Source organism: Salvia splendens, chromosome 14, assembly GCF_004379255.2.
Source record: "Salvia splendens isolate huo1 chromosome 14, SspV2, whole genome shotgun sequence".
NCBI classification, from domain to species: domain Eukaryota; kingdom Viridiplantae; phylum Streptophyta; class Magnoliopsida; order Lamiales; family Lamiaceae; genus Salvia; species Salvia splendens.
Genome location: NC_056045.1, coordinates 6,289,258 through 6,315,404, shown reverse-complemented (window position 1 = coordinate 6,315,404; position 26,147 = coordinate 6,289,258). Strand labels below are relative to the sequence as shown.

Genomic DNA, 26,147 nt, shown 5'->3' with positions numbered 1-26,147 from the left:
GTATTTGAACAAAAGCCAAATTGGAAGGATAAATTGGATTCATGCATTGAATGTATGGAGAAAGCATGGATCTCCATGTATTTTTGTTGTCCTTGATGAGTGTTTCACAAGAAAATTAATTTTGGGGGAATTGATCTCTCTTAATATAATAGCCTCAAATTGAGGAACTTCTCGAGATGGACAACTTTCTCCCCCTTACTCTTTTGTTGTGCTTTATTAAGCTAGTGAACTACAAAATGTTACTCATTACATAAACAAATTATTGGGCGTAATATAATTTTAAAAAGTTGAGGAAGAAAAAGTACATGAAAATGGAACTACAAAGAGCTTTGTAGCATTACACCGAGTAGAGGAAGGACCTTTATCCACAAGACGAAATACGACCCGATTATTCTTACGATTCAAATGCATTCACTATTGCTGGTAACTTCATTTTCAGTGGATGTATAGTTCTACTAGCATTGTAAATGACTCTAAACAACTCGTCTCGTACCATTAGGAGATGCATCACTGGTTAAATCCCGTAAAGGCACCGAATTTTTCAAACGATTCAACTAGCAAAAAAAATGCATTCATTATTGATATTCTTAATTAATAAGATCATAGAACCATTTTAATACCATATAATTCATTATATGTTATATAAAGCTTTAACAAAAAGGGGTGGTGGCGCAGTTGGCTAGCGCGTAGGTCTCATAGCTTCTGAGTAATCCTGAGGTCGAGAGTTCGAGCCTCTCTCACCCCATAAAACTATTTTATTCTTTTCTTTTTGTTTTTCATTTTTGCCTTCTTTATTTTAGAATCTTACTTTTTCTTTTTTAATTTGCTCGTTCATATTCTTCACTGGATTCTTTGCTTTTATTTCCATTTTGGCTTTTTATTTATTTGGGAATCTTATCCTCTTTTAATTTGCTTGTTCATTTTGTTCATTGATCATGTGATGGTGTGTATTGGATAGTTATTTCTCTTCTTGAGAAAAAATCTTAATCACAATTCTTTAGGTATAATTCGATTTTATATGCCCTCATTCATATATACACATTTGGAAAGGACACTTCCAGTCTAGCTTTGCTCATGATAACAAGTTGGATTTAAAAAAATGGGAAGATCCACATCGGAAAGAAACTTGAAATTTCTATTCACAAAATCTAATTGTTACAAAATTTCTATTTCACAGAACCATCTGAGAAAGAATGTAGCCTCCACCATCCAAGACAACATCTACAAGGAAAGCAGCATTAACACCTAGCAATCACAAAAAACCACAATTGTATCCTGTAAATCTCTCTATAAACATATAGGACAAAAAAAGTAATCCCTGATATATGTTACAAAACCATGTACATAAACGATAAACCATAAAGCTAAGCAATAAACAAATTCGAAGCATCCAGGCATAACATTTAGCTTTTTTAAAACGACAAAATATCAGGCTCCGGTGTTAAACTATCGAACTAAACAAAAAAGAGTTGATTACTTTCTAGTTAGTTTCATTTATAGGTAGAAAATGCCCACACAGCAAGAAGCATGACTATGAGACTCATGGCCATGACTACCTTAGGCATGTATCTCGATGATGAAACTGAAAGTGCACAACCGGAGCGCTGTGAAACAGTATCTTCTGATTTATCATATGGTGATTCAGCTTTGGCCTTTGGGTTTGTGCTTGTGTCATTTGAGTTCCCATCTGTATTTGCATCAACAGAAGTTGAAGCCCTCGATTCATCAGGAGAGACCGTAGAAGCCTTTCCATCATCCTGTAGTACCATTTATTTTGTGAGGTTAGAATGCCATAAACTAGAGAATGGTATTGATTGGAGTTAACGATCAGAGGAACATCGCACCTGGGCTGTGTCGTCTTCTTGCTTTATTTTAGATTTAGTTGGCTCGTTAAGAAGGCCACACTCAACCGATCCAACTTGAAATTTACTCTGCAGACGAATTCTTCTTGGAGCAGTGCCTGATGCAGTGTGCTGCACGGTGCTTTGATTAGGAATCTGACGTTTCCTTATCACAATGCCAGTTCCGGAATTCGTGGCTTCCACTGCAGGGCTATAGAGACCAGTGTTTTCAACGTTTGACACGTGTCCGATGTAATTGACAGAAGCTAGAGTTGAGGAATCATTTGGCAATCCAAAGAGGTTAGTTGCGTAACCCAAGTTCCCCTGGTCGTGACCATTGCTAACATAAGAACTATGGCCATCTTGATCAACAGCTAGCATTTCAGAAGAAACTTCACTCTGGAATGGAGATTCTTGCTTGATATTGTCCTCGAACGACTCAACTGGTAGCATAAACAGATCACCCTATAGTAGAGATAATATTTGCTATCAGGTCTCCGTTAGAAAGTAAATCCAGCTCTAAGACGATATTATTTGCAGTAACAAGGAAACTTCCTTACCTGTTTCTGAGACACCTGACCCTCCGACTCAAAATCAACAAAAACAGAGCTCAAGAACTTTTCAATATCGTCAGTAGCATTGGTTCCATACTGGAACGGGAATGTTTGTTGACTATCGCTGATATCACCATTAATGTTGTTATAGAAGTATGGGTTTCCAAGCTCTGACTGCATCTGGGAATGCAATGGGGAAAACATTTTCCCGTCTGTAGTCCGCACAGGGTAACAAAACTCATCCAACAGCTTCTCCAGTTCAGGGTTAGGCTGAATCAAAGAAGAGGCAAACATAAGTAGAGTCTCATGTTATTCAAGGAAAAATAAAAGGTTAATATTAGATTACAGATGGGTAGATAATTATTTCTAACTCACAGGAATAGATTTAATGTCTTGTACATTGTCCTCAATCTCATAAGCAATGCCGCAGTTATTCTGCCAATCAATAGGTATAGCAGTGCCACCTACAACTTTCTGGGTACTAATGTTCCGATGGCTTCCAGCACTAGAAGGTTGTGGTTCAGCACCGCCGCCTAAACTGGGACTCACCAATTCTAATTGTTCATGTTCAGGAGGAGAAGCAATTATCTCTTCAACTTCATCTTGTTTCAGCTCAGCCTTTCTAAACAAACGGCAGAGTATATAGGCGCCCTAGCAAGAGAAATCACCACATTTAGTTAGTACTACAAGAAAACGGAAGAAATCAATGCTTACTGTTATATTCCTTGTGCAAAGCGACAATATTCTAGATACATACTCAATCCAATTAGTGTCACAATACAAGCAAAGGGTTTCTTCACAAGTTCTCAAAATGTGCATCTTTCACAAACTATGCAAACTAACCATGGCAACAGAAAACATAGCTCGCTCTTAGAGAAAAAGACTATAAGCATAATAACAAAGTTCCAACCTGGCCAGGATGCGTGCCATCCAGAGACTTATCCGTAGCACGGTACTCGTGAATCACCCAGTTGGTCCTCTTTCCATCGGGTGCACGACCGATGTAGAAAACCAAGGTCTTTTTCATCCCAATCTTTACTCCCTTTCGGGTAGTTATAGTCCTATCCTTACCCGTTGCCTTCCAGTAACCTTTCTCTGTGGCCCGGTTCAATCTCTGACCATTTTGATATTTCCGATCTTTCAGGCAGAAGAAGAACCAATCATTGTCAGTAGACTCTACCACAGACAAATCTGCAAGACGGGGAAGAAACAAAATTTATGATCACTTTCAAGTCAAGCCAGGTGTAATCTCTGATAGGCAACAACAACTAATAACAAGAAACATTCAGAAAACTCAATTTCCATCAAAATCCTATAAATTAAAAGATAATGCATTCGGTAGTGCTTAAATTATGCTATACTACAGAGCAACCAAGTCATGCCTAGTTAAAGCATAAAACTGCCAAAATTAATCGCACCGGACAACCATAAGGCCATCGTCAATCATTTACACCCAACTCAAACCCAATTTTCATTATATTTCACATCAAACAATAATTTTACTCTTAGGGTGCGTTATAATGCTAACTTTTCTTAAATTGCTAACTTGCTAACTCATCAACGTAGTATATTAAAAATGTCAACACGATCACATTAAAATGTCAACACATATTTGTGTTGACATTTAATGATAATACAATGTATTGTTGGAGTGTATAATAATTGAAGTGAGGTAGTGGAAAATGAGACCCTTTTGACTTTTTGTATATTTAGGATTTCGTTTTGTTTTATTTTTATGAAAATAATGGCATTTGAGTGTAAATTTCATCAACAATGAGGTTACATTTTATGTCCAAATATAGTAAATTCTAAATGAGACTCTTAAATTGGGACGAACGGAAATGAAAAAATATGACTCTTAAACTGGGACGGAGAGAGTTTTAAATATCAACTTAAGTTTATGTTAACAATTCATTATCATCGTGTTGACATTTTTAATACACTATGTTGATGAGTTAGCAAGTTAGCAACGGATCACACCCCTTTACTTTTAACCATTTACCCCAAATCCTAACCCAAAAGAATATTCTTCATTCACCTACTTTTGTTACTTTTTCAATCTAACCTACATATTTATCTAAATTACACATTAACCCCACAACACTTATCAATAATTTATTTGATTTATTTAATTATAGTATTAAATCATGTTATATATAATCACATATTTTTAAAAAATTAATACTAATAATATATCTAAGTTTTATTTTAAAATGAATTTCAAATAATTAGAAATATGTGCCTAACTTATAAAATATATGCTCCCACTGCCCACATTATTTGTTAAATAGTAGTACTAAAATTAATTAAAAAACTAATTACGCCAATCTCTAAAATAAATATGCGCCAATCTTCAATCAAATTAATTAATTAGGCTTTACTTTTATTTACTAAAATTATCAGCCCAAAGCCCATTTGACACCTACAAATAAAGACATAAAAAACCGTCGTCTTCTTCGCGTTAACGTTTCTGGTTCATTTCTTCAACAAATAAGTTCTTCCTTCTCCATAAATTAGGTATATCTCCTTCTCTATTCGAAAATTCACAACAAGAGGGCTTTATTTGCAATTTTCAGAAATAATTTGCGGTTGCTATTTTAATGGAGTATAATCTTAGATCCACATAATCTTAACCAATCCACAACACAATCCTATTTTAACAAGCTAACAAAATACCGGCAAAATAAAAGCGCACAAACTTACCAGGTAAATCCCAGGGCTCCCATTTACAAACATCAATCTCACGAATAACAGTGACTTCCTTATCCCGCCTATTGATTTTAAGCCTCAGATAGTGATCGATCAGCTCCTCGTCGGTCGGCCGGAATCTATACCCCACCGGTAAAGCATCAACCGGAAGCACAGCCATTGAACAGAAAACACTGTTGCTTTTTGCAAAATTGAGGGTAAAAATAAAGAAGTGTGTTAAAGGTAAAGTAAATTTAAGAGAGAAGAAGCTCTAAGCAAAGAGGGTGAGATTCAGGGGAAATTCAGTGGGTTCCAGTTGAGGGTCAGAGATTATTTGAGAGAGAGAAATAGAGAAGAAAGAGATATAGAGATAATAGAGAGAAGAGTGTTATTTCTGCGAACAGAGCGAAGCGCGTTCAAATTCAGTGTATATACCGTGTGAACCTGAAATGACCGTTTTAGCCCTGCCACAGAAGTAAAACTGCATTTTGAATTGATGATTATCTTCCCAAAATATACTACTCCATCTTGTTGTAAAAGTGACTATAATTTCCACATAATTTTACACTACAATAATTAAAATATGTATATGATGGTTTTATCAATTAACGATTGAATTTTTTCATCAATTTCTTTTTATGACTGTTGCAACTTGCAAGTTATAACTACAAAAATGATAGAAGAAAGCATTAATTCAGACAAAAAATCATGTTATTTGCAAGTATGAGCTCTTATAAATTAACATCTTGTCATACATGGGAAAAACATAAATACTACTATATTAAAATCGTTCTAATTATTTATACTTTCATTATAATAAAAGCAATTCCGTGAATAATTTGATGAATTGTGAATGTAATTATGTAAGCAAGTGTTAAAATAATAGTAGTACAATAACACTAATATGAGACACGCTTTTGGGTTTATTTTTCGGCATTAAAATATAACACTAACAAAAATTGAATATTTTACTAGTGGAAATATCTTTATGGTCCGCAAATTTTATTAAATTATTATTTTTGGTCCGTGAATTTTAAAATATTATTTGAGGTCCGTCAACTACGAGTTAATATTTTACTTAGTTTTAGTTTTTATTTAATGTTCTAAATTGAAGTTATGCACACGACGGCGGACGCCACCACTCCTTTAGAAATTAGAATCTTCACACTTTTACATTTATTAATGAAATATATTCAAAGAAGTGTAATATAGAGCATATATAAATCGAATTAAACCAAAATAGATTATAGAGATATTTTTCACATTCTATGCAACAAATGAGTTAGGCCACATGGCAGTGTCCATATTCAATTTCTCTTCATTACCGTCAGACAATTTCCATTTCAGGTCTCTCGCTCTCGCTCTCTCTCTCGTTTGCTAATATTTGATGTCTTAGCATGGAGAATGGGCTTTTTTGCGCCATTCTCTAGCAAGCCGTATATTGTTCCCCGATATCATAGGCGCGAATCGCGGGAACATCGAAAATCCTATGAGGAAAAGTAGGGGAAGAAAAATGCAACTGAAAATGCCAATGTTGAGAATGGGAAGAATGTCATTCCTTCGCTTTCTGAAGAGAATAAGAAGGCAATGTCCATTTCAGGTGTCTCGCTCTCTCTCTTTCTCGTTCTCTCTCTCGTTTGCTAATATTTGATCTCTCTCTCGTTTGCTAATATCAGGGTTTATGGTTACTGCCTTCACTTCAAGTTGCACAAGGTTAAGGGTGTTCCGATTCAGACAATGCCCATATTCAATTCTCATCATTACCGCCAGGCAATGTCCATTTCAGGTCTCTCGCTCTCTGTGAGGTTCAACAGTACTTTTGGTTCCATCTCTAGCTCTGTTGGAGGAGAGTCTCCGGTGAAAGTGGTCCGGGGAAAGTGGTGAAGACATGGTTAACATTAGTGTCTTTTAGTTTTAGTTTCTGTTTAATGTTCTAAATTGTGTCAGATTCATTTGTTTGGAATGAAAAATTATCAACAGTTTTAAGAGACATAAAATTGCCACATACAACACAATTTTATTTCTACAAGTTATAATTTCCCCATAATTTTACACTAAAATAATTTTTAAAATGTAAAAGATAGTTTCATCAGTTAATGATAGAATTTTTTCATCAAAATTTTTGTAGGGCAGTTGCCAGTTATAACTACAAAAATAAAAAAATTTAGTAGAAAGCATTAATTTAGACAAAATCATGTTATTTGGAAACTGTAAATGTTGTACAAATTCTAAACTATGATCTGGATCGTTAAAAAATGTCAATAAATGACAAAATAATAGCAACAAAAAATCAATTGAAATATTATTATTAAATAATAATATTGTTTTTAATATACTAACATTTTTATTAATAATAAAAAATGATCATTTTTAATAGACTGTTTAAAATGAAAAATAAGAATATTAGTTAAATATAATCGTAAATAGTAGTAGAAAATTTGACTTATTGAAACCTCTAGTATTAATAAAGCTTATGCTACGCGTTATATACGTTACAACCCGATCCCCAAATTATAATATCTATAATTTGAAATCCATAGTTTCAAAAAGAATATTAATTTTAATTAATTAATTAGTATATGTTCCGACGACGTTCGGGTGAAGAAATTTGATAATTTTTATTTCATTTTGTATATGTTGATAAATATATTTTTTTATCAATAAATGTATAAAAATATTTCAATATAATGCATGTAAATTATCAATAAAACCGTGTTCATATTTTCGTGTATTTATGTTGAAAGACTCATGTAATTTTGTTCATATTTGTAATACACTATGTTGATATTAAAAAAAATCACGAAAATTATTATATGATAATAGAATGAAGATCTTATCTCCTTTATTTATATTTTGTCCACTACTTATTAAAATTCGTGAGTTTTAATCTCATCTACCTATCTAAAAATATAAGGGTCTAGATTCGATCTTAATTTTATATTATGATTCTATAAGCATTATAAGATGACCTCGTCCTTGGCCAGTATGACATTTTATGCAAATTTATTTTGTTTGTTAAGTGCAGAGAATAAAGTAAGAGAGATGGAATAAAATAGAGATAAAAATGTATCTATTTTTAGTAATAGGTCATCTTGATTGGGACAAACTAAAAAAGAAAGTGAGTCATCTTCTGTGGGACGGAAGGAGTACTATATTGGTCTTATTTAACTAACTACTATCTTTAGAGCATCCGCAGCCCAGTTTGATTTCATCTCAGTCTCGTCGTAGTGGTGAGACGGGAATGGGCTGGGGCTGCGAGGGCACCAACTTGAAAAATTGGTCGATAGGGGTGAAATTAGTGTTGCCCACGGTTCCAAAACCGGCGGTTCGGGTTCGGAACCGCCGGTTCCGGTTTGGTCGAAGTCGGAACCGGAACCGGACCGTGAGGCTATTTCACGGTTCCGGTTCCGGTTCGGAACCGCCGGTTTTCCGGCGGTTTACACGGTTCCGGTTCGAAAACCGGCGGTTTCGCGGTTCGATTTTTTAAAAAATTAGAAATTTGGACTTATACAATAAATTGGAACAAGACAATGGATAATTTAAATTGAAATAAGACGAATAAGGTGAAAATGATATCAATTTTATTGAATTTGAGTTGTAACGGACAACGATACATTACAATTTACAATACATATACAAGTATACAACATACAATAATGTAATATAAATTTAAAATTTGGACTTATACAATAAATTGGAACAAGACAATGGATAATTTAAATTGAAATAAGATGAATAAGATGAAAATGATATCAATTTTATTGAATTTGAGTTGTAACGGACAATGATACATTGCAATTTACAATACATATACAAGTATACAACATACAATAATGTAATATAAATTTGAAATTTGGACTTATACAATAAATTGGAACAAGACAATGGATAATTTAAGTTGAAATAAGACGAATAAGATGAAAATGATATCAATTTTATTGAATTTGAGTTGTAACGGACAACGATACATTACAATTTACAATACATATACAAGTATACAACATACAATAATGTAATATAAATTTGAAATTTGGACTTATACAATAAATTGGAACAAGACAATGGATAATTTAAATAAGATGAATAAGATGAAAATGATATCAATTTTATTGAATTTGAGTTGTAACGGACAACAATACATTGCAATTTACAATACATATACAAGTATACAACATACAATAATATAATATAAATTTGAAATTTGGACTTATACAATAAATTGGAACAAGACAATGGATAATTTAAATTGAAATAAAACGAATAAGATGAAAATGATATCAATTTTATTGAATTTGAATTGTAACGGACAACGATACATTACAATTTACAATACATATACAAGTATACAACATTATATAATAGAAATGTAGAAATATGGAACAATATATATTTTTTTGTTTAAGCAATTGAGAAAGAAAGACAACTTATAGAACTACGGGAACAAGTATAAGTGTATAACAATGCGTAATAAGAGTAGCACTTGAGTAATTAAATGGAAGCACAATAGCACAAATGATAAATTGGAGACAAAGAGAGAGAATTGAGAGATTGAAGAGAGAAACTCTTATTAACACACGAGTGGGGTGAATGTAAATGAGGATAGATTGGGGTATTTATAGATAAAAATGGGGGGAAAATGGAAGAATTCGAATTTGAAATCTGAAAAATAAATTTGAATTTTCGGAAAAACCGGCGGTTTTTGGCGGAAAACCGCCGGAACCGCCGGTTAACCGCCGGATTTCACGGTTAACCGGCGGTTAACCGCCAGTTTTCGGTCCAAAAACCGTCGGAACCGGCCGGTTTTCACGCTCGAAAAACTGCCCTCCCTGATGCCTTGGTTTCCGCGCCCGAGCCGGCGGTTCATTCGGTTAACCGGCGGTTCCGAACCGTCCCGAACCGGCGGTTCGGTGACGGTTCCGGTTCGAAAAATCTTGAACCTGAACCGGACCGCGACCCGAATCGCCACGGTTCCGGTTCGAGGAAATCGCCACGGTTCCGGTTCGAAACCGGAACCGGAACCGGTGGGCATCTCTAGGTGAAATTATCGAGACAACACCCCCCTCCACCCAAAAAAAATACTCCCACCCCACAAATATATACGTTATTTTACCCTTTTTTGCCCTTTTTTCATTTAATTTATAACCCATCTTAAATTCAACTATAAATACTTCATTCAAACACACCATTTTTAACACCAAAAAACTCCATATATCTTCATCTATCACTCATTCTCTCTCAATTTTTTCTTTCACATTGTGCAAAAATGGCCAACGCTTCAGGCACTCAAGGCTCAACAACGCCAGTCACCTAACATTTGTCCTCGCAATCTTAAATTTTGTATTTTAATTTTCTAGTATTTTAATTATGTATTATGCAATTTTTGTAGGATTTGAATTTTTATTTTTTATTTTAAAATTAATGAAATGAAATGTAGTATATTATTTAGTTGTATTTTCTGAATTGAAAAAATTAAAGATGGTGTTAGCCCATGAATAGTAAAAAGACTGACGAATTCAAGATAGATTGGAGATGATATTACGGACCTTTTGCAAAAAGTTTCAATTCAAATTGCTAATTTTGCAAGTGGCTGACAACTCCACTCATTATCTCTCTCTTTCAGAAATATTATTTTCAATAATAAATTAGTATGTAAAAGTTCCTTATGCAACAATTCAAGAAAAACTGCACATTGAGCTAAATAGGTTGATGGATAAAATGAGAGAGAGCTGTGATTTCCTATCACAACATTCATTGTAGATTTGTAGTAGTAATCTTCGGAGGTTTTCCTATCTATAAACGACGTCGTCAGCAACGGGGCGAGCGCGTACTGTGGTTGCACAAGCACACGACGCCATTCTGATGCCCGGCCATACAGTAGACCTAATCGGAACTCTTTCCGGTTCTATTCGCTGGTGTCACCCCGACATAATGATCTTTCAATCCGATGCCCTCGGTGATTTCTAGTTGGTCGTGGTCCTGATGTTGGTGTGCGACTCCTGTGACGAGCAACGGGTGTCATCCAGTGATCAGTCGAGGGCATGTCATTCTGACCGGCGAGAACACCACTGTGAGCCGAGCATGGTCAGAAAGAGAGTAGTCTTCCGGCCACATCCCCTTCTCTACCTCTGTCGGGAAGAGGACCGCATTCTTGACACTGAATCCGATTGCCTGCTCTGCATCGGTGGAGAAAGCATCATTGTCGTTCGCCTCGACTCCCTGCTCGAACCACGAGGCGCTCCATATCCGTTGCTGAAAAGTTGAGCGTATGATTAAGTAAAACCGTTGATCCGATCCATAAACAAAGTAAACGCGCAATACCTTAAATTCTTTGTAGTCAACGACGCCATTCCCATCCATGTCCGTCTGCACCCACAGGCCTTGTATCTCCTCATCGCTCAATCCGTTACAATGGCCAATCAAATTGAGCTGCAACGACGCCCAAATAACACGTTTCATTAGTATTCCGTTGAGAAACAAACACAGAGTAATATGTAACAGCGAAGAACTATGTACCTGTAGTAGTGCTTCACAGAAGCCCGCGTATGTGATGCAATCACTGTCATTATCAGCCTTCAGAAACGCAAAGGCATCTTCTTCCGTCAGCGAAGCTCGCTTAAGTTGATACTGCAACGAGAGATATCAAACCATCAAACAACTTTACATGTCACATGTACAACATTGAGGAAAGGAAGCCGCCTAAACAAGAAAATCGGGTTTTCTAAACGTCTATACACGTGCTAGGTTGGACGAGTTGCATGTTGTTAAGAGACTCGAAAATTAGGTACCTCACCTTGAACATCCCCAACACCGCCTCACTCCAACTAGCATTTAGCAATTTCCGGTACCTATTGGGGTTGAGAAGCCATATAAAATCAACACCACAGATGTTGCCTCGGTGGTTGCGGTGGCTCACCCACTGCACGAAGGTGTGACATTAATCATAACAATTTTCCAACTGACAAAATTCAAATGCACGAGAAACAATCAGAGCTTCAAGGAAATGGTAATTTACCTTGTGCGCGTCTGCATCAGTATACTGATGAGCTGTATCATATGATGACACGAATCCCTGAGATCGGAGAAACTTATAAATATGTCCCCTCTTACTGCCATTCCAATCACTGTTACCCCAAGAGAAATGAACATAACATTCTTGAGTCTCATATCGTGTTAGAATGGTTTACGAAAATCCGATAGTGAGAGGAATATATACCCGCATAATAAAATAGGCAAAGGTTTTAGTTTGTTTTCCTTTTGATATGATTCCGCATATTGCAATATTTTGTAGACCTGTCACAAGATAACATTGCATCACTCAAAAATTAATAATGAAATTGACCTAAAAAACATGATAGATAAGGTTTAGAATCGAGCATACCTGACGCAACCGCTCCAAACACATACTCGAATTATGTGGAAACAGCAAGTGTGTGTTCACTATGAGAAGTTCCTGGTGAACATGACAGTTCAGATTTTGTGAAAAGGGCGCGTTCAGCTCAACGTGCAGTAACTGAGCAACACGATCTCCAAAATCATTGAACAGCAGCTCCCGGTGGTTGATGACCCTAAAATAGTCTTTATGCACGGCAGTCAGCAGACCTGTAAAATTCAAAGAAATCTTCACTTCATATAGTACTAGGACTTAAAATCTGCATCTTATAACTCAAAGAATCACACGAAGTTATAAATTGCTTCCTAAATGATTCTTCTAGCAAGATATGAACACAAAAAGGCGTTTCAGTGACATCCACTACCTTGTGATTCACATCTTGTTCCTGTTCTATCCCTACCAAAACCACAAACACATCTGCAAAAACAGATGCATTAGCTGCACGTGGATCGTCGAAAGGAGAATCCTCAACATAACAAGAAGTCATAAAATCCCAGTATGCAAAGAGATGGCCGAACTGAACATGTCTAGATAAGACAAGAAAGTGATATCCAAGAATTCCACCATACTCTTTGATTAAACACATTCACACTAGCAAAGGCTACAAACACTACATCACAACGTGTATAACCACGGAAAGGGGTAAATATCATACCATCTCCGCGATTATTTGTCCTGGCAAGCTTGAAATTGAGGTAACCAGCATCACCAAGCCTCTTGTCATAGATGCTCACTAACTCCTCATTCCCAACCCAGAATTCCTGCAACCAACATGATCAAATTAACATTTTTATACAATAAATCAAAGAACACAGCTGCTAAAATTGAAACAAACAAAGGAAAAAAAGTGCAAAACCTGAAGACAGATTATGGAAGATCTCTCACACAATAACCAATTCAAAATCCTCTGATTTCTATCCATCCAATAATCTTTAACATCACTTTCTCTTAAGCTTGGGTCCTGCAAATCCACATTTCAAACAACATTAACCAAAAACCAGGTTTTACAACCAAAAACGCACGGCAACATAGCAATTGCTGCTAAAACAGAACAACCTTAGTAAGACAACATCTCTTTTTCCAACAAAACATAATAAAGAAGGAAACTTTCCAACAGAATCTACATAATCTGGCAACAAAAATCAAGCCCTTTTTCCTCAAAACACACAACAATACAGCCATCAATGCCAAAAAAACAACCTTAGTTTCGAGCAAAACACAATCAAGACAGCAGCTTTTTTCCCAGAATCCACGTAATTTAGCAACAAAAATCAAGCCCTTTTCTCAAAACCCACAACAATACCAATCAATGCAAAAAAAACAGCAGCCTTAGTAGAGCAATAGCCCACATAATCAAGAAAGCATCTTTTTACCAAAATCCACACAATTCAGCAACCAAAAACAAGCCAATTTCTCGAATTCTGACCTCGTGATTGAGTCTTTTGTAAATGGGGGCGAGGATGTTGAAGGTCGTGCAGGAAATACAAGAGGGGTCCTTAATCGACGAAGCTATGGCGTAGCTGCCAATTCTTGACAATCTCCCGTTGTTCAAGGCTCTGTTTTTCCTCCCCATTTACAACAATGTGCGGTTTTCTCAGAATAATGTGTTTCCGTGTAAATGATTGATGAAAGATGAACTGAATTGTGCAGATGGAGAATTTCAAGAATCAAGAAAAGAGACTGAACATTTCCTTCTCCTTTTACGAGAAAACGCAGAAGGATTTTCTTGATTGCGTTTGTATCAATGTATATATTAATATATATATACATTGGAGGGGAGGGACAGACAAGAGTGAGTTGGACAGGAGATAGAATCGTTGTGTATTTTTTTTGTTTTTATATTTCAATTTTTAAGTGGGTATAAGTTTATTCAAGTTGTAATTATATTAAATACGTATAAAGTATTTTGCGAGTGCGCCACCATTTTAATATTTTCATGCTGCCATTTGTTGATTCAAACTTACGCACACGACGCCACCACTCCTTTAGAAATTAGAATCTTCACACTTTTACATTTATTAATAAAGTATATTCAAACAAGTGTAATATAGAGTATATATAAATCGAATTACACCAAAATAGATTAGAGATATTTTTTCACATTCTATGCAAACGAGTTAGGCCACATGGTATCTGATCAATTCATATACTTTTATTGGACATGGACTGATAACTGTATATATGTTCGTAAATATTAAACGAATTTTAACCATTTTTATTAAATTATTAATGTATAGACAAAATGTGACACTATGGACTATGGAGTGTGATTCACCCTATTAATTGCGACCCAAATTTTAGATTTTCTTCTTTAGAATATTGGAAATTAGTACTACTATTTATATACATAGAGAGAGATTTACATTTTATGAAGAAAAAAAATACTCTCTCTGTTTCATGTTAATTACACTTTTCATTTTGGATCGTAAATTTAGGATTGATTTTTTAGTGTGATTAAATTAGTATTTTAAGTGTAATAATAGATCACTTAATAAAGAAATACTTAATTAACACTAATATATTAATTAAATACCTTAATTCCTACATCACATAGAAATAGTGTAACCAGTTTGAGACGAGCTGAAATAGAAAAGTGCGGATAATATGGTACAAAGGAGTACCCGTTTATACTTTAAACCATATAGTATTGAATTGAATAAATTGATGAAACCTGTCGCACCAATTATCTACCTAAAATCTTGGTATTGAGTTTTGAAACTTTTATTTAGTCGTGGAAATGAAAGACGGTTACGATTGAATCTATTTAGTTTTAAGTGATTTTATATAATTATTTTTTAACTAATTAATTTCATATTAATCTTTACAATGTTTATCAATTTTATGATCAAAATTTTCACTCCACGATTGAGCCGTGAAAGACATATGACATGGCAATGACATTATTTTGTAATTTGTTCCAATCAAAAAGTATAATTTGCTTAATCGGATTTAGAATAGTTAAAAAAAAATTAGTTGAAAGCACCGTCAACTTTATGGAATCCTTAATATGCAACTAAAACTTATAAATAGCCAATATTAGTTCTCTTAACAATGAAAAATGATTTGTTTAGATTATAATGAAACTTAAAGTAAAACATGTCACCAAATAAATAAAAAAAGTTTGTGGTTTGACGAAAATTGTTGTGAGTAACTAAGATAGGTGTTTGATTTGATTTCAGAGAATTGAACTTTTAACTGAAATTTGCGGAAAGGGTGTTTTTTGGTTACTACTATCGACAATATGGAAATCTTGATAGGCACTTTGGACAAAGTTGGGCAGAATTATTTAGGTGTATTGTCTTGTAACTATCGGTAGATCTAGAAAACAAAATTTGTGGGATAAAATTGTTGGATATGGGGCGGGCGACGATTCAGAAGACCAAAATTTTAAATTGTTCGTCCCTTTGTCATAATAGACTGTCAACACATAATCTTGTTGTAACTGCAAAATTATCTGAAATTATAAATATTAAAGCAAATAATGTTAACCTATAGTATTATTTTCAAGTTCCATATAATTGTAACACTAATTCGACCGTCTTAGTACTTAACAACTTTAATCCTCTCCACTAGCATTGTTCGGCCTGAATTCAAAGTATAGAATATTGGCTTCATTGATGAAACTATTGGGCATGGCATATATAAAACGTGTATTGCTAACTTACGTTAAAAGTGTAAGCAATCATCAATTGAATTTGGCCTTAATATCAAATACGCGCAAGCATTAATATAAAGTGTTTCCATGTATTGAATTTTTTTCACGCGAAATGTTATTAGATAAGTATAAGTTTGGTCACTATTATGAGGTTTTATAGCTTATGTTTATTATTATGTCTTTGTTAAATAGGTATTTTAGATTATTGTCAACTCCAGAAATTCTTTTCATATCGATAGTCAATGGAATACTAGCTATAAAATGATCAATGTATTTATAAACTTGGTCACTAAAAAAGTTGATAGTGTTTATCCTAATACTCATGTTTAATTACTTTTGAATTTATCGTACTAGATATAATATGATCAATGTATTATTGATAAACATGGTCACTAAAAAAGTTGATAGTGTTTATCCTAACACTCATGTTTAATTGCTTTTGAATTTATCTCCCTAATCAACCAAAGGCATGTCTTCTCTCATGGCTTGGCGTCCCCTTTAGAGATCTTGAAAGGAGATTTTGGACGGTTATGTTCTACGTCATTTCATGGTCTATATGAGACATCTGCAATAAGGTGCCTTTCAAAATTTCAACCCCAAATGGGAGGTTGAGAAGAAGCGACTTTTTTTCGTCTTGAAAATTGGATGAAAGGAGGTGGTCAAGTTCCATAGCCACAGGAGATTCGACCGATAAGGTGAGCCTACCTCTGCTTGTGGCTACCTTTTGGTGTTGGCTTTTTTCTTGCTTTTCTTTTTGTGCTCTCTGGGAGGGCTTGTGTTGGTTGTTTGATTTGGATTCTAGGTACGGTTGTTTGGGTTGAGCCGTTGAGGGCTTTGGTGGTGTGTTTTGTTTTTTTTGATTGGCTTTTAGAGTTTGTGATTTTGGGGAGTGTTGGTATCTTGTGGGGGTTGTGTTGTTTTGCTTTTTTCCTTTTTTGTTGGTTTTTTGTTGTACTTTTCCAGCTCGCCAATCTTCTGGCTTGAGCAGTTTTTCCTTAATCAAAAAAAAATTATCGTTCTAAACTTTAATCCCTACATCTCATCCATTCTGTTATTCTAATTTAGGTAGTGTCTTGTTTCTTTGAAAATGAAAATTGTATATACATATTAAAAAATACTTACTTTATTCCACAAAAGTATGAACATTTGGAACAAAACATGAATTAATGTACAAAATAAGAGAGATAGAAAGAAAAAATAATTAGAATATTATTAGTAGAGAATAAGAACCGCCCTTATTAAAGAGGAAGAAGTTAATTAACAAAAAATAGAAGGGGATATTTTTATGAGACATCTCAAATTGGAGGTCCTTATTTGTATATGACGGAGCAGTATTATTATTCTCGGACATGGAATAAATTATTATTTTACTATATCGAATAAAGCATATTAATTGGAATAATGCAAATGAGTGCTAAGGAATTGAATTTGCATCTTTTTTAGCCGAAAGGTAACATTGAATACAAAGTTATCTATAAATAAAATAATTAAATAATGGAAGGTAGACAGAATTGATGGATATTAGAGCATCTCCAATGGCGGACGTCCGGTCGGACGTCGCGACGGGCGACCGGGACGTCCGCCATTGTGGCGTTTAGGGTCGGATACGGACGTCCCGTGAGGACGTCGGGTGTCCTCGGACGTCCTGGCGACGGGCGGGCGGACGTCCGCCATTGTGGCGTCCAGTCGGACGTCCGGTCGGACGTCCCGTTTTTTAAATTTTTTTTTAAAACTCTATATATACAGCTCGTTGAATTTTATTTCATTCGCACCACTTGTGTTAACAAGTTTTTCTCTCTACATCTCTAATTTCAAGTATATCTAGAATGTCTAGTGAAAGTGATAGCGAGAATGAGTTGGAGGTCGCTGTTGAAGGTGCGATAGAGAGGCTGCTACAACAGAGGTTGCAGCGGCGGCAGCAGGCGGCGGTACCTCGGCCGATCCATCGTCGAACTCAAGTACCCCGTGACCACATTGCTGCACATATTCGGTTGTATGCGGACTACTTCGCTCCGCAACCGCGTTTTGGGGAAGCCTTATTCCGGCGACGCTTTAGGATGCATCGTCCGCTGTTTCTACACATCGTGGGTGCTTTAGAGAGAAGATACCTGTATTTTAGGATCGGAGAGGATGTAGCTGGCAAACCCGGACTCACGCCCTTGTAGAAGTGCACTGTCGCAATCAGACAACTAGCGTATGGAGGCGCGACCGACATGTTCGACGAGTACCTCCACATTGGCGAGTCGACAGCCGTCGAGTGTCTGCAGAATTTTTGCGCGGGCGTGAGAGCGATATTCGGGGAGCGGTATCTTCGGAGTCCGAGCCCCGAAGACTGCCAGATGCTGATAGATATGCATGGGTCGGTGCACGGGTTCCCTGGGATGTTGGGCAGCATAGATTGTATGCATTGGGAGTGGAAGAACTGCCCCGCCGCCTGGAAGGGGATGTACACTACCGGCTTCAAAGCCAAGCATCCCACGATGATCCTTGAAGCTGTAGCTGACTACCGGCTGTGGATATGGCATGCTTATTTTGGAGTCGCCGGGTCCAACAACGACATCAACGTTCTCCAGTCGTCGCCCCTGTTCAACGCTCAGTGCAATGGCGTTGGTCCCGCCATCAGTTTCGTCGCCAACGGCAACCAGCATAATATGGGGTACTATTTGGCGGATGGAATATACCCAAACTGGCCCGTCTTTGTGAAGTCAATCAAGCATCCGCTCGGACAAAAGAAGACATACTTTGCGAGCCGTCAGGAAGCAGCGCGCAAGGATGTGGAGCGGGCATTTGGTGTGCTCCAGAGTCGGTGGGCGGTTGTGAAGGGTCCTGCACTGCAGTGGTATATTCCCAACATCGGCGATATCATGTACGCATGTATCATAATGCACAACATGATTGTCGAAAATGAAGCTGCGGAACTGACTCAGTGGACCAATGAAGATGATACGGGTGCAGGTCCAAGTCACGGCGTGGCCACCGCGAATGTGAATATGGGGGTACCTCATGGAGAGGTCGCGCGGCTGCGTGCATTTGCCGACATGCGGCAAACAGATGCCCATGTTCGACTTCAGCAGGATATCATCGAAGAGGTTTGGACTCGGAGGGGTTGACGTGATAATGTATGAAGTTTTTTTTATTAGTATGTAATTTTTTTTTTCGAATCATGTATGTTTTTTCCGATGAAGTTGTTAATTTTTCCCGTTCGTATTCTCGGTCAAATTTTATTTCCGTAAATGTAAATTGTTTTATTTGTGAATGTATGATTTTTTTTATTGCGGGATGTCCTAGTGGGAAGGGCGGACATAGGAGGGGATGTCCTAGTGACGTGGCAGTGGGATGAGAAGTCCTAGTGACGTGGCAGAAGGTGTTTTTGGGATGTCCTAGTGGATGTCCTAGTGGGATGTCCGCCCACTGGAGATGCTCTTAGAGATCCAAACACGGTATTAGAGGGCTCCACACCCCATCAACAACAGCTTTAAATGAAATCAGAATAATGAATTTTATTTGCTACTGAAAAAAATCTATGTTTTCTAAGCACTATCCAATGAAAAAGTTGGTATTATATGATAAAACAGTCCACTTTGGTTTAGGATAAATAAATATAACACGATTAATTAATGTTTACATAACAAAATCAATTAAATTATGTTTTAGATACTCTATAATTAGATATTTCTAAGCACTATCCAATGAAAAAGTTGGTATATATGATAAAACAGTCCACTTTGGTTTAGGATAAATAAAGATAACACGATTAATTAATGTTTACATAACAAAATCAATTAAATTATGTTTTAGATACTCTATAATTAGATACCAACTTCAAGACTATAGTCTTAACGAGACCATAATTTAAAGTTGAAAGTGTTAAATTTAAATTCGAATATTATAAAAGTTGAGCATGTCAAGTTTCTCAATTGTAATTGAACATCACATAAGCATAGTTTGCTAATGCAGAATCTTCTATTTGTCCTTTTTTCACACCAAGTGTACTACTAGTCCAATATTATGAACAAGCGTGCTTTAATGATGGGATATTAGTTTAGTTGTTGAAGTGGTTTAATGGTCCTAAGATAATGATATATGTTTGTTCTTTTCACATTTAAAATAAAACTCTAATAATCTTGTACTCGTTCCATCTCATCTAAAGTGATTGACTGCTTCGCGGCACGTGTTTGGAGAAAATGATACTCCCTCCGTCCCTGAAAATTTGTCACATTTCAGTTTCTGCACTCGTTTTGGAAAAATGATACTAACTCCGTCCAAAATTAAGTGTCACATTTAATGTGGGCACGAATTTTAAGAAATGTAAAGAAAAGTGAGTTGAATAAGTTAGTGGACTATGTGTCCCACTTTTATTTATATATATGTATATAGAGAGAGAGAGAGAGAGTTGTGTTCATATCCTTTTCCCATAATTTCTCCTTTCTCCTTCTTGATCTCATGCGTTCATTTAATCAAATCCTATGGTCTAAATAATTTGCTGAATTCATTAAATCTAATCATTTTTAATTCGAAAAGGGCAAAATAGAGAATCAATAATGTGGGTTGTTATTTCCATGATTTCCTCCCTCTAGGATCTGTGCGGTTTTTTCAACAAATTTGATTAGGATTCGTTATCTTCCTTCTCCCCCACTGCACGATTCTGTAGTTTCCAGCGGTTTGCGGTAATGCTTATTGCTCGGAAAATTGATTTTGTCGACTTCTTCAACAGCCATCTGAAATTGCAAACCTTTGACATTCATGGTGCAATGTTTGATGCTATCTGTCAAAAGAAATAGCCTCAGAAATGTGAGCCCACGAAATTAGGAATTCAGTTGTGTTATCGTACTCGTTTGGTTCTCGTATGAGGGTATAACCATTTTCTCACATTGCAGGTGGACTCGAGGTTTCAAATTCTGTGTCTTGAGAAGGTTGTAGAAGAGGTTGCGCTGGTGAGTTGAATGGTTCAACTCGGGGTCTTTGAAGTGCTGGTGAACGTGAACTCGGTCGTCGATCCACATAATGTACACATATTGTATAGTATAATGCGTAGTTTAGTTTCTGTAATGCATTATTTGTGATATGTAATGAACATTTATACTAACGCGTTTAATTTAAGTTGTGTCGTGTTTCGATGTTTGGCGCACGTTTCTTGTTTTCCCTAAGGGTTTAACAAGCCTAGGGGCTAGGGTGTAGTATGTTCTAAGTCTAAAAAACATTGTCCAAATACACGAGCTGCTGTAATTCGTCTGGGGTTGCACATAATGTATATTTTGTATAGTATAATGCGTAGTTTAGATTCTATAATGCATTATTTATGATATGTGAACATTTATCCTTACCTGTTTAATTTAGGTTGTGCCGTGTTTCGATGTTCTACGCACGTTTCTTGTTTTCCCTAAGGGTTTAACAAGCCTAGGGGCTAGGGTGTAGTATGTTCTAAGTCTAAAAAACGTTGTCCAAATACACGAGCTGCAATAATTCGTCTGGGTTTGCACATGCATAGCGCGTAGGCATTTTTTAAAACAAATATACATAATGTACATATTATGTAGTGTAATGCGTAGTTTTAGTTTCTGTAATGCATTATTTGTGATATGTAATGAACATTTATCCTGCCCCGTTTCCTTTAAGTTGTGCCGTGTTTCGATGTTTGACGCACGTTTCTTGTTTTCCCTAAGGGTTTAACAAGCCTAGGGGCTAGGGTGTAGTATGTTCTAAGTCTAAAAAACGTTGTCCAAATACACGAGCTGAAATAATTCGTCTGGGGTTGCACATGCATAGCGCGTAGGCATTTTTTAAAACAGATATACATAATGTACATATTATGCGGTGTAATGCGTAGTTTTAGCTTCTGTAATGCATTTTTTGTGATATGTAATGAACATTTATCTTGCCCCGTTTCATTTAAGTTGTACCGTGTTTCGATGTTTGGCGCACGTTTCTTGTTTTCCCTAAGGGTTTAACAAGCCTAGGGGCTAGGGTGTAGTATGTTCTAAGTCTAAAAAACGTTGTCCAAATACACGAACTGCAGTAATTCGTCTGGGGTTGCACATGCATAGCGCGTAGGCATTTTTTAAAACAGATATACATAATGTACATATTATGTAGTGTAATGCATTATTTGTGATATGTAATGAACATTTATCTTGCCCCGTTTCATTTAAGTTGTACCATGTTTCGATGTTTGGTGCACGCTTCTTGTTTTCCCTAAGGGTTTAACAAGCCTAGGAGCTAGGGTGTAGTATGTACAATAGCAACCACGTGATGCATAAAACATGATAAATAATGCATTCAAATAGCCAAATAATGTACAGAATCACTCAAGTAATGAACATACAAATATTGCATTCATTCTTAGACTCATGTACAACATCATTCTAATGATGCATAAAACAGGATAAATAATGCATAGAAATAGCTAAATAATGTACAAATATTGCATTAACTCTTAGACTCATGTACGAGTTCCGTGACGGCTTCCTTCTGCCGTGGAGTTAAACTCTTTATACAATTTAGAAACTCTGTAGGGGTTCGTCGACAATACAGATGGTCGACGTGCCTACCCCTTGGTTTCCTATCCTCCATCTCTTCCGGAGCTGTACTAGTCCCGGCCTCTGATAATTGCTCCCGGAATTTCTGGGCAATTCCTACTGGCAGTATATCATCGACTGCCTCGTCGATGTCCAATCTTAGCTGCTTTGATGGTGTACAACATACACAATAATAACATACAATTAGTTACATAATGTACAGACTGAATAAATAATGTGGATAGTTATACTGCATTCACTTATACACCCTTGTACAGAAGCCTCAAAATAATGCCTAAAACTGATACATAATGCATTATAATAATCAAATAATGTTCAGAATAAATCAACAAATGCACCACGAATATTGCAATCACTCATTGTCCCATGTCCAACAACAGTCACATAAAGCATAAACCTTGATAAATAATGCACTAAAATAACTAAATAATGTACAGATCAGGTCAAGTAATGAACATACAAATATTTCATTCACTCTTTGACACATGTACAATAGCAGTCACATGATGCATAAAACAGAATAAAAATGCATTCAAATAACCAAATAATGAACAGAATCACTCAAGTAATGAACATATAAATATTGCATTCACTCTTAGACTCATGTACAACAGCGGTCAAATGATGCATAAAACAGGAAAAATAATGCATAGAAATAGCTACGTAATGTACAGATTCGATCAAGTAATAAACATACCAAATATTGCATTCACTCTATGACGCATGTACAACACAAGTCACATAATGGCTAAACCATGATAATTAATGCATAGAAATAGCTACATAATGTACAGATTCAATCAACTAATGAACATACAACTACCGCATTCACTCATTTACCCATGTACAACAACAGGCCTATAATGCCTAAAACATAATGCACAACACTTCCTACAATAATGTATACATTCCATCGAATGCATGACATAATATAACATTCACTCAACCCAAAACCATAATGTATACCAATGCATGCAATGTACAGAACAAATAATGCACAAACGAATATTAAAACAATAACAAATTTGGTAAACAACTCCCTACAATATTGAACAAATAGCAGCAAATAATGCACAAATGATAACAACATTCACTCATTTACATGCTTCTTATTAAACTGATTTCTGTAGCTTCAAACAAAAACATAATGCACAACAATTCCTACAATAATGTACACATTGCATCAAACAATGCACGAATAAATACAACATTCACTCAATTACAGGCATATTATGATGTCGACATTGCTCACCTGCAACCTGGGTTGGTTGGCTTTTGAAAGGCCTGCCTCGTTTCGTCATCCTAGATCTGTGACACAAACCAAAAATCAAATCGGATACAATCTTCTCTCCAAAATCGCTCAATACACAATTGTCAACCAGTCATTAACTACAAACTTCAATAATAGACAGAACCTAACACAAATTAACACGATTTTACGATTTACAAAAATCTCGACCAAAACAAGTGCGAAAAACATTGAATCGACGATTAGGTGGTGTGTCAGCGGTGATAATCGGTGATAAACAGTGGGTATTACGAAAATTTGAAGCGTTAAAACCCTACCTTGTTGTCGACTTAAACTGGAAGTCGCGCGCGAAGGGAGTGAGTTTTCGACAGTGAAACAGCGGCGGAAGGTTGAATTAACAGCGAAAATCGACACTAAGGTTGATTTCCGGTGGATTGGAGTGGCTGCTAGGGTTTGGAAATGGGGGGAATTAGGGGAGATGATGTTGAATCGTGGGTTTGAGGACTGGGACGGTGGGAGTGAGAGAGAGAGAGTGGGTAGATGGAAGGTCTATGAAAATCACGCTGAAATCTCGCTCCTTCCGTTTTAATTCGTTGTTGTTTTACAATTATACCCATATAATGCACAGAATGAGTCTAATAATGCAACACGGGATGATTTTGTGATGCTTCATCTAGTCCATCCATTCCATCAATCTAATGGTTGATATTAAGAAGGAACTTAAATCTAAGGGAGGAAAAGGAGATTAACACTACCCTATATATATATATATATATATATATATATATATATATATATATATATATATATAGGGAAGCGTTATTCTCCTTTTCACATCTTAGATCCTTTTTCTTTCTTAATATTACTCGTTAGATCTAAGGCATCAACGGATCAGATTGATTCTATAAAACTGGTTCCGTGTTGCATTATAGAAGGTGGTTGTATGCATTACAGGGTTATTATTGACATTTGACGGAAAAGTAACTGCCACATTTTGGTATCTGCGAATAATGCACCACATGGTCACGAGTAATGCATATAATTGACTATATAATGCACAATATGTGAACTGCAATGCATATGAATAAGATGTACCATGTTATGATGTTTGGACACACGTTTCTTGTTTCCCCTAAGGGTTTAATAAGCATAGGGGCTAGGGTATAGTACATAGACACGTATGTAATCTTCACATGGTAACGAGTAATGGATATAATTGACTATATAATGCACAATTTGTGAACTGCAATGCATACGAACAAGATGTGCTGTGTTATGATGTTTGACACACGTTTCTTGTTTCCCCTAAGGGTTTAATAAGCTTAGGGGCTAGGGTATAGTACGTACGCATTAATAACAAATTATAAACCGATACGAATAATTCATCAAATTGTCACGAGTAATGGATGTTATTAACTATATAATGCACAATATGTGAACTGCAATGCATACGAATAAGATGTACCATGTTATGATGTTTGACACACGTTTCTTGTTTCCCCTAAGGGTTTAATAAGCTTAGGGGCTAGGGTATAGTACGTAGACATTACTAACAAATTGTTGTTATTGGAATATACGTATGTGCATTATTTGGTTTAGGTAGTGCATTATGTAGCTGTTAATTGTCATTATCTCAGTATATTATGCATTATTAGAGGTATTGTGTATATGGGTTAATCAACGGATTGAAGATTACATACGTGCATTTAGTAATGTCTACGTACTATACCCTAGCCCCTAAGCTTATTAAACCCTTAGGGGAAATAAGAAACGTGTGTCAAACATCATAACATGGTACATCTTATTCGTATGCATTGCAGTTCACATATTGTGCATTATATAGTTAATAACATCCATTACTCGTGACAATTTGGTGAATTATTCGTATCGTTTTATAATTTGTTATTAATGCGTACGTACTATACCCTAGCCCCTAAGCTTATTAAACCCTTAGGGGAAACAAGAAACGTGTGTCAAACATCATAACACATCACATCTTGTTCGTATGCATTGCAGTTCACAAATTGTGCATGATATAGTCAATTATATCCATTACTCGTTACCATGTGAAGATTACATACATGTCTACGTACTATACCCTAGCCCCTAAGCTTATTAAACCCTTAGGGAAAATAAGAAACGTGTGTCAAACATCATAACACAGCACATCTTGTTCGTATGCATTGCAGTTCACATATTGTGCATTATATAGGCAATTATATGCATTACTCGTG

General features: G+C 36.0%; 2 protein-coding genes and 1 non-coding gene across 4 annotated transcripts; 1 reads left to right on the top strand and 2 right to left on the bottom strand.

Moving 5' to 3' along the window:
- Window positions 1-660: 660 nt before the first annotated feature.
- On the top strand, window positions 661-745 carry TRNAM-CAU. Its single transcript is given in 2 exon segments — window positions 661-698; window positions 710-745. It is a non-coding gene; the product is annotated as a tRNA-Met (tRNA).
- Window positions 746-1,117: 372 nt separating this feature from the next.
- Window positions 1,118-5,469, bottom strand: LOC121766003 (NAC domain-containing protein 91-like). Of its 2 annotated transcripts, XM_042162329.1 has the most exons (7): window positions 5,099-5,469; window positions 3,306-3,586; window positions 2,771-3,046; window positions 2,402-2,665; window positions 1,845-2,306; window positions 1,557-1,757; window positions 1,118-1,245 (listed from the first exon to the last, which is right to left on the bottom strand). In XM_042162329.1, exons 1-7 carry the CDS (start codon window positions 5,262-5,264, stop codon window positions 1,222-1,224), a joined length of 1,674 nt encoding a protein of 557 aa, XP_042018263.1. In that variant the 5' UTR covers window positions 5,265-5,469; the 3' UTR covers window positions 1,118-1,221. The 2 variants fall into 2 exon arrangements, with proteins under 2 accessions (XP_042018263.1, XP_042018262.1); XM_042162328.1 differs by having other exon boundaries at window positions 1,118-1,757.
- A 5,228-nt stretch (window positions 5,470-10,697) lies between these two features.
- Window positions 10,698-14,247, bottom strand: LOC121765975 (uncharacterized calcium-binding protein At1g02270-like). Its single transcript, XM_042162283.1, has 10 exons — window positions 13,900-14,247; window positions 13,330-13,434; window positions 13,129-13,234; window positions 12,462-12,682; window positions 12,297-12,373; window positions 12,096-12,204; window positions 11,874-11,999; window positions 11,597-11,707; window positions 11,402-11,509; window positions 10,698-11,332 (listed from the first exon to the last, which is right to left on the bottom strand). Exons 1-10 carry the CDS (start codon window positions 14,044-14,046, stop codon window positions 11,099-11,101), a joined length of 1,344 nt encoding a protein of 447 aa, XP_042018217.1. The 5' UTR covers window positions 14,047-14,247; the 3' UTR covers window positions 10,698-11,098.
- Window positions 14,248-26,147: the final 11,900 nt, after the last annotated feature.

What these genes read in the sequence shown, in the direction of transcription:
- LOC121766003 (XM_042162328.1), bottom strand. Translation starts at nt 5,264, where the DNA reads ATGGCTGTGCTTCCGGTTGATGCTTTACCGGTGGGGTATAGATTCCGG. An exon ending in GGAGCCCTGGGATTTACCTG is followed by an intron (nt 3,587 to 5,098) that starts GTAAGTTTGTGC and finishes CCCGTCTTGCAG; the next exon opens with ATTTGTCTGTGGTAGAGTCT. An exon ending in AAGACATTAAATCTATTCCT is followed by an intron (nt 2,666 to 2,770) that starts GTGAGTTAGAAA and finishes TCTTTGATTCAG; the next exon opens with CCTAACCCTGAACTGGAGAA.
- LOC121765975 (XM_042162283.1), bottom strand. Translation starts at nt 14,046, where the DNA reads ATGGGGAGGAAAAACAGAGCCTTGAACAACGGGAGATTGTCAAGAATT. An exon ending in ACAAAAGACTCAATCACGAG is followed by an intron (nt 13,435 to 13,899) that starts GTCAGAATTCGA and finishes GTGGATTTGCAG; the next exon opens with GACCCAAGCTTAAGAGAAAG. An exon ending in TCTGTGAAGCACTACTACAG is followed by an intron (nt 11,510 to 11,596) that starts GTACATAGTTCT and finishes GCGTCGTTGCAG; the next exon opens with CTCAATTTGATTGGCCATTG.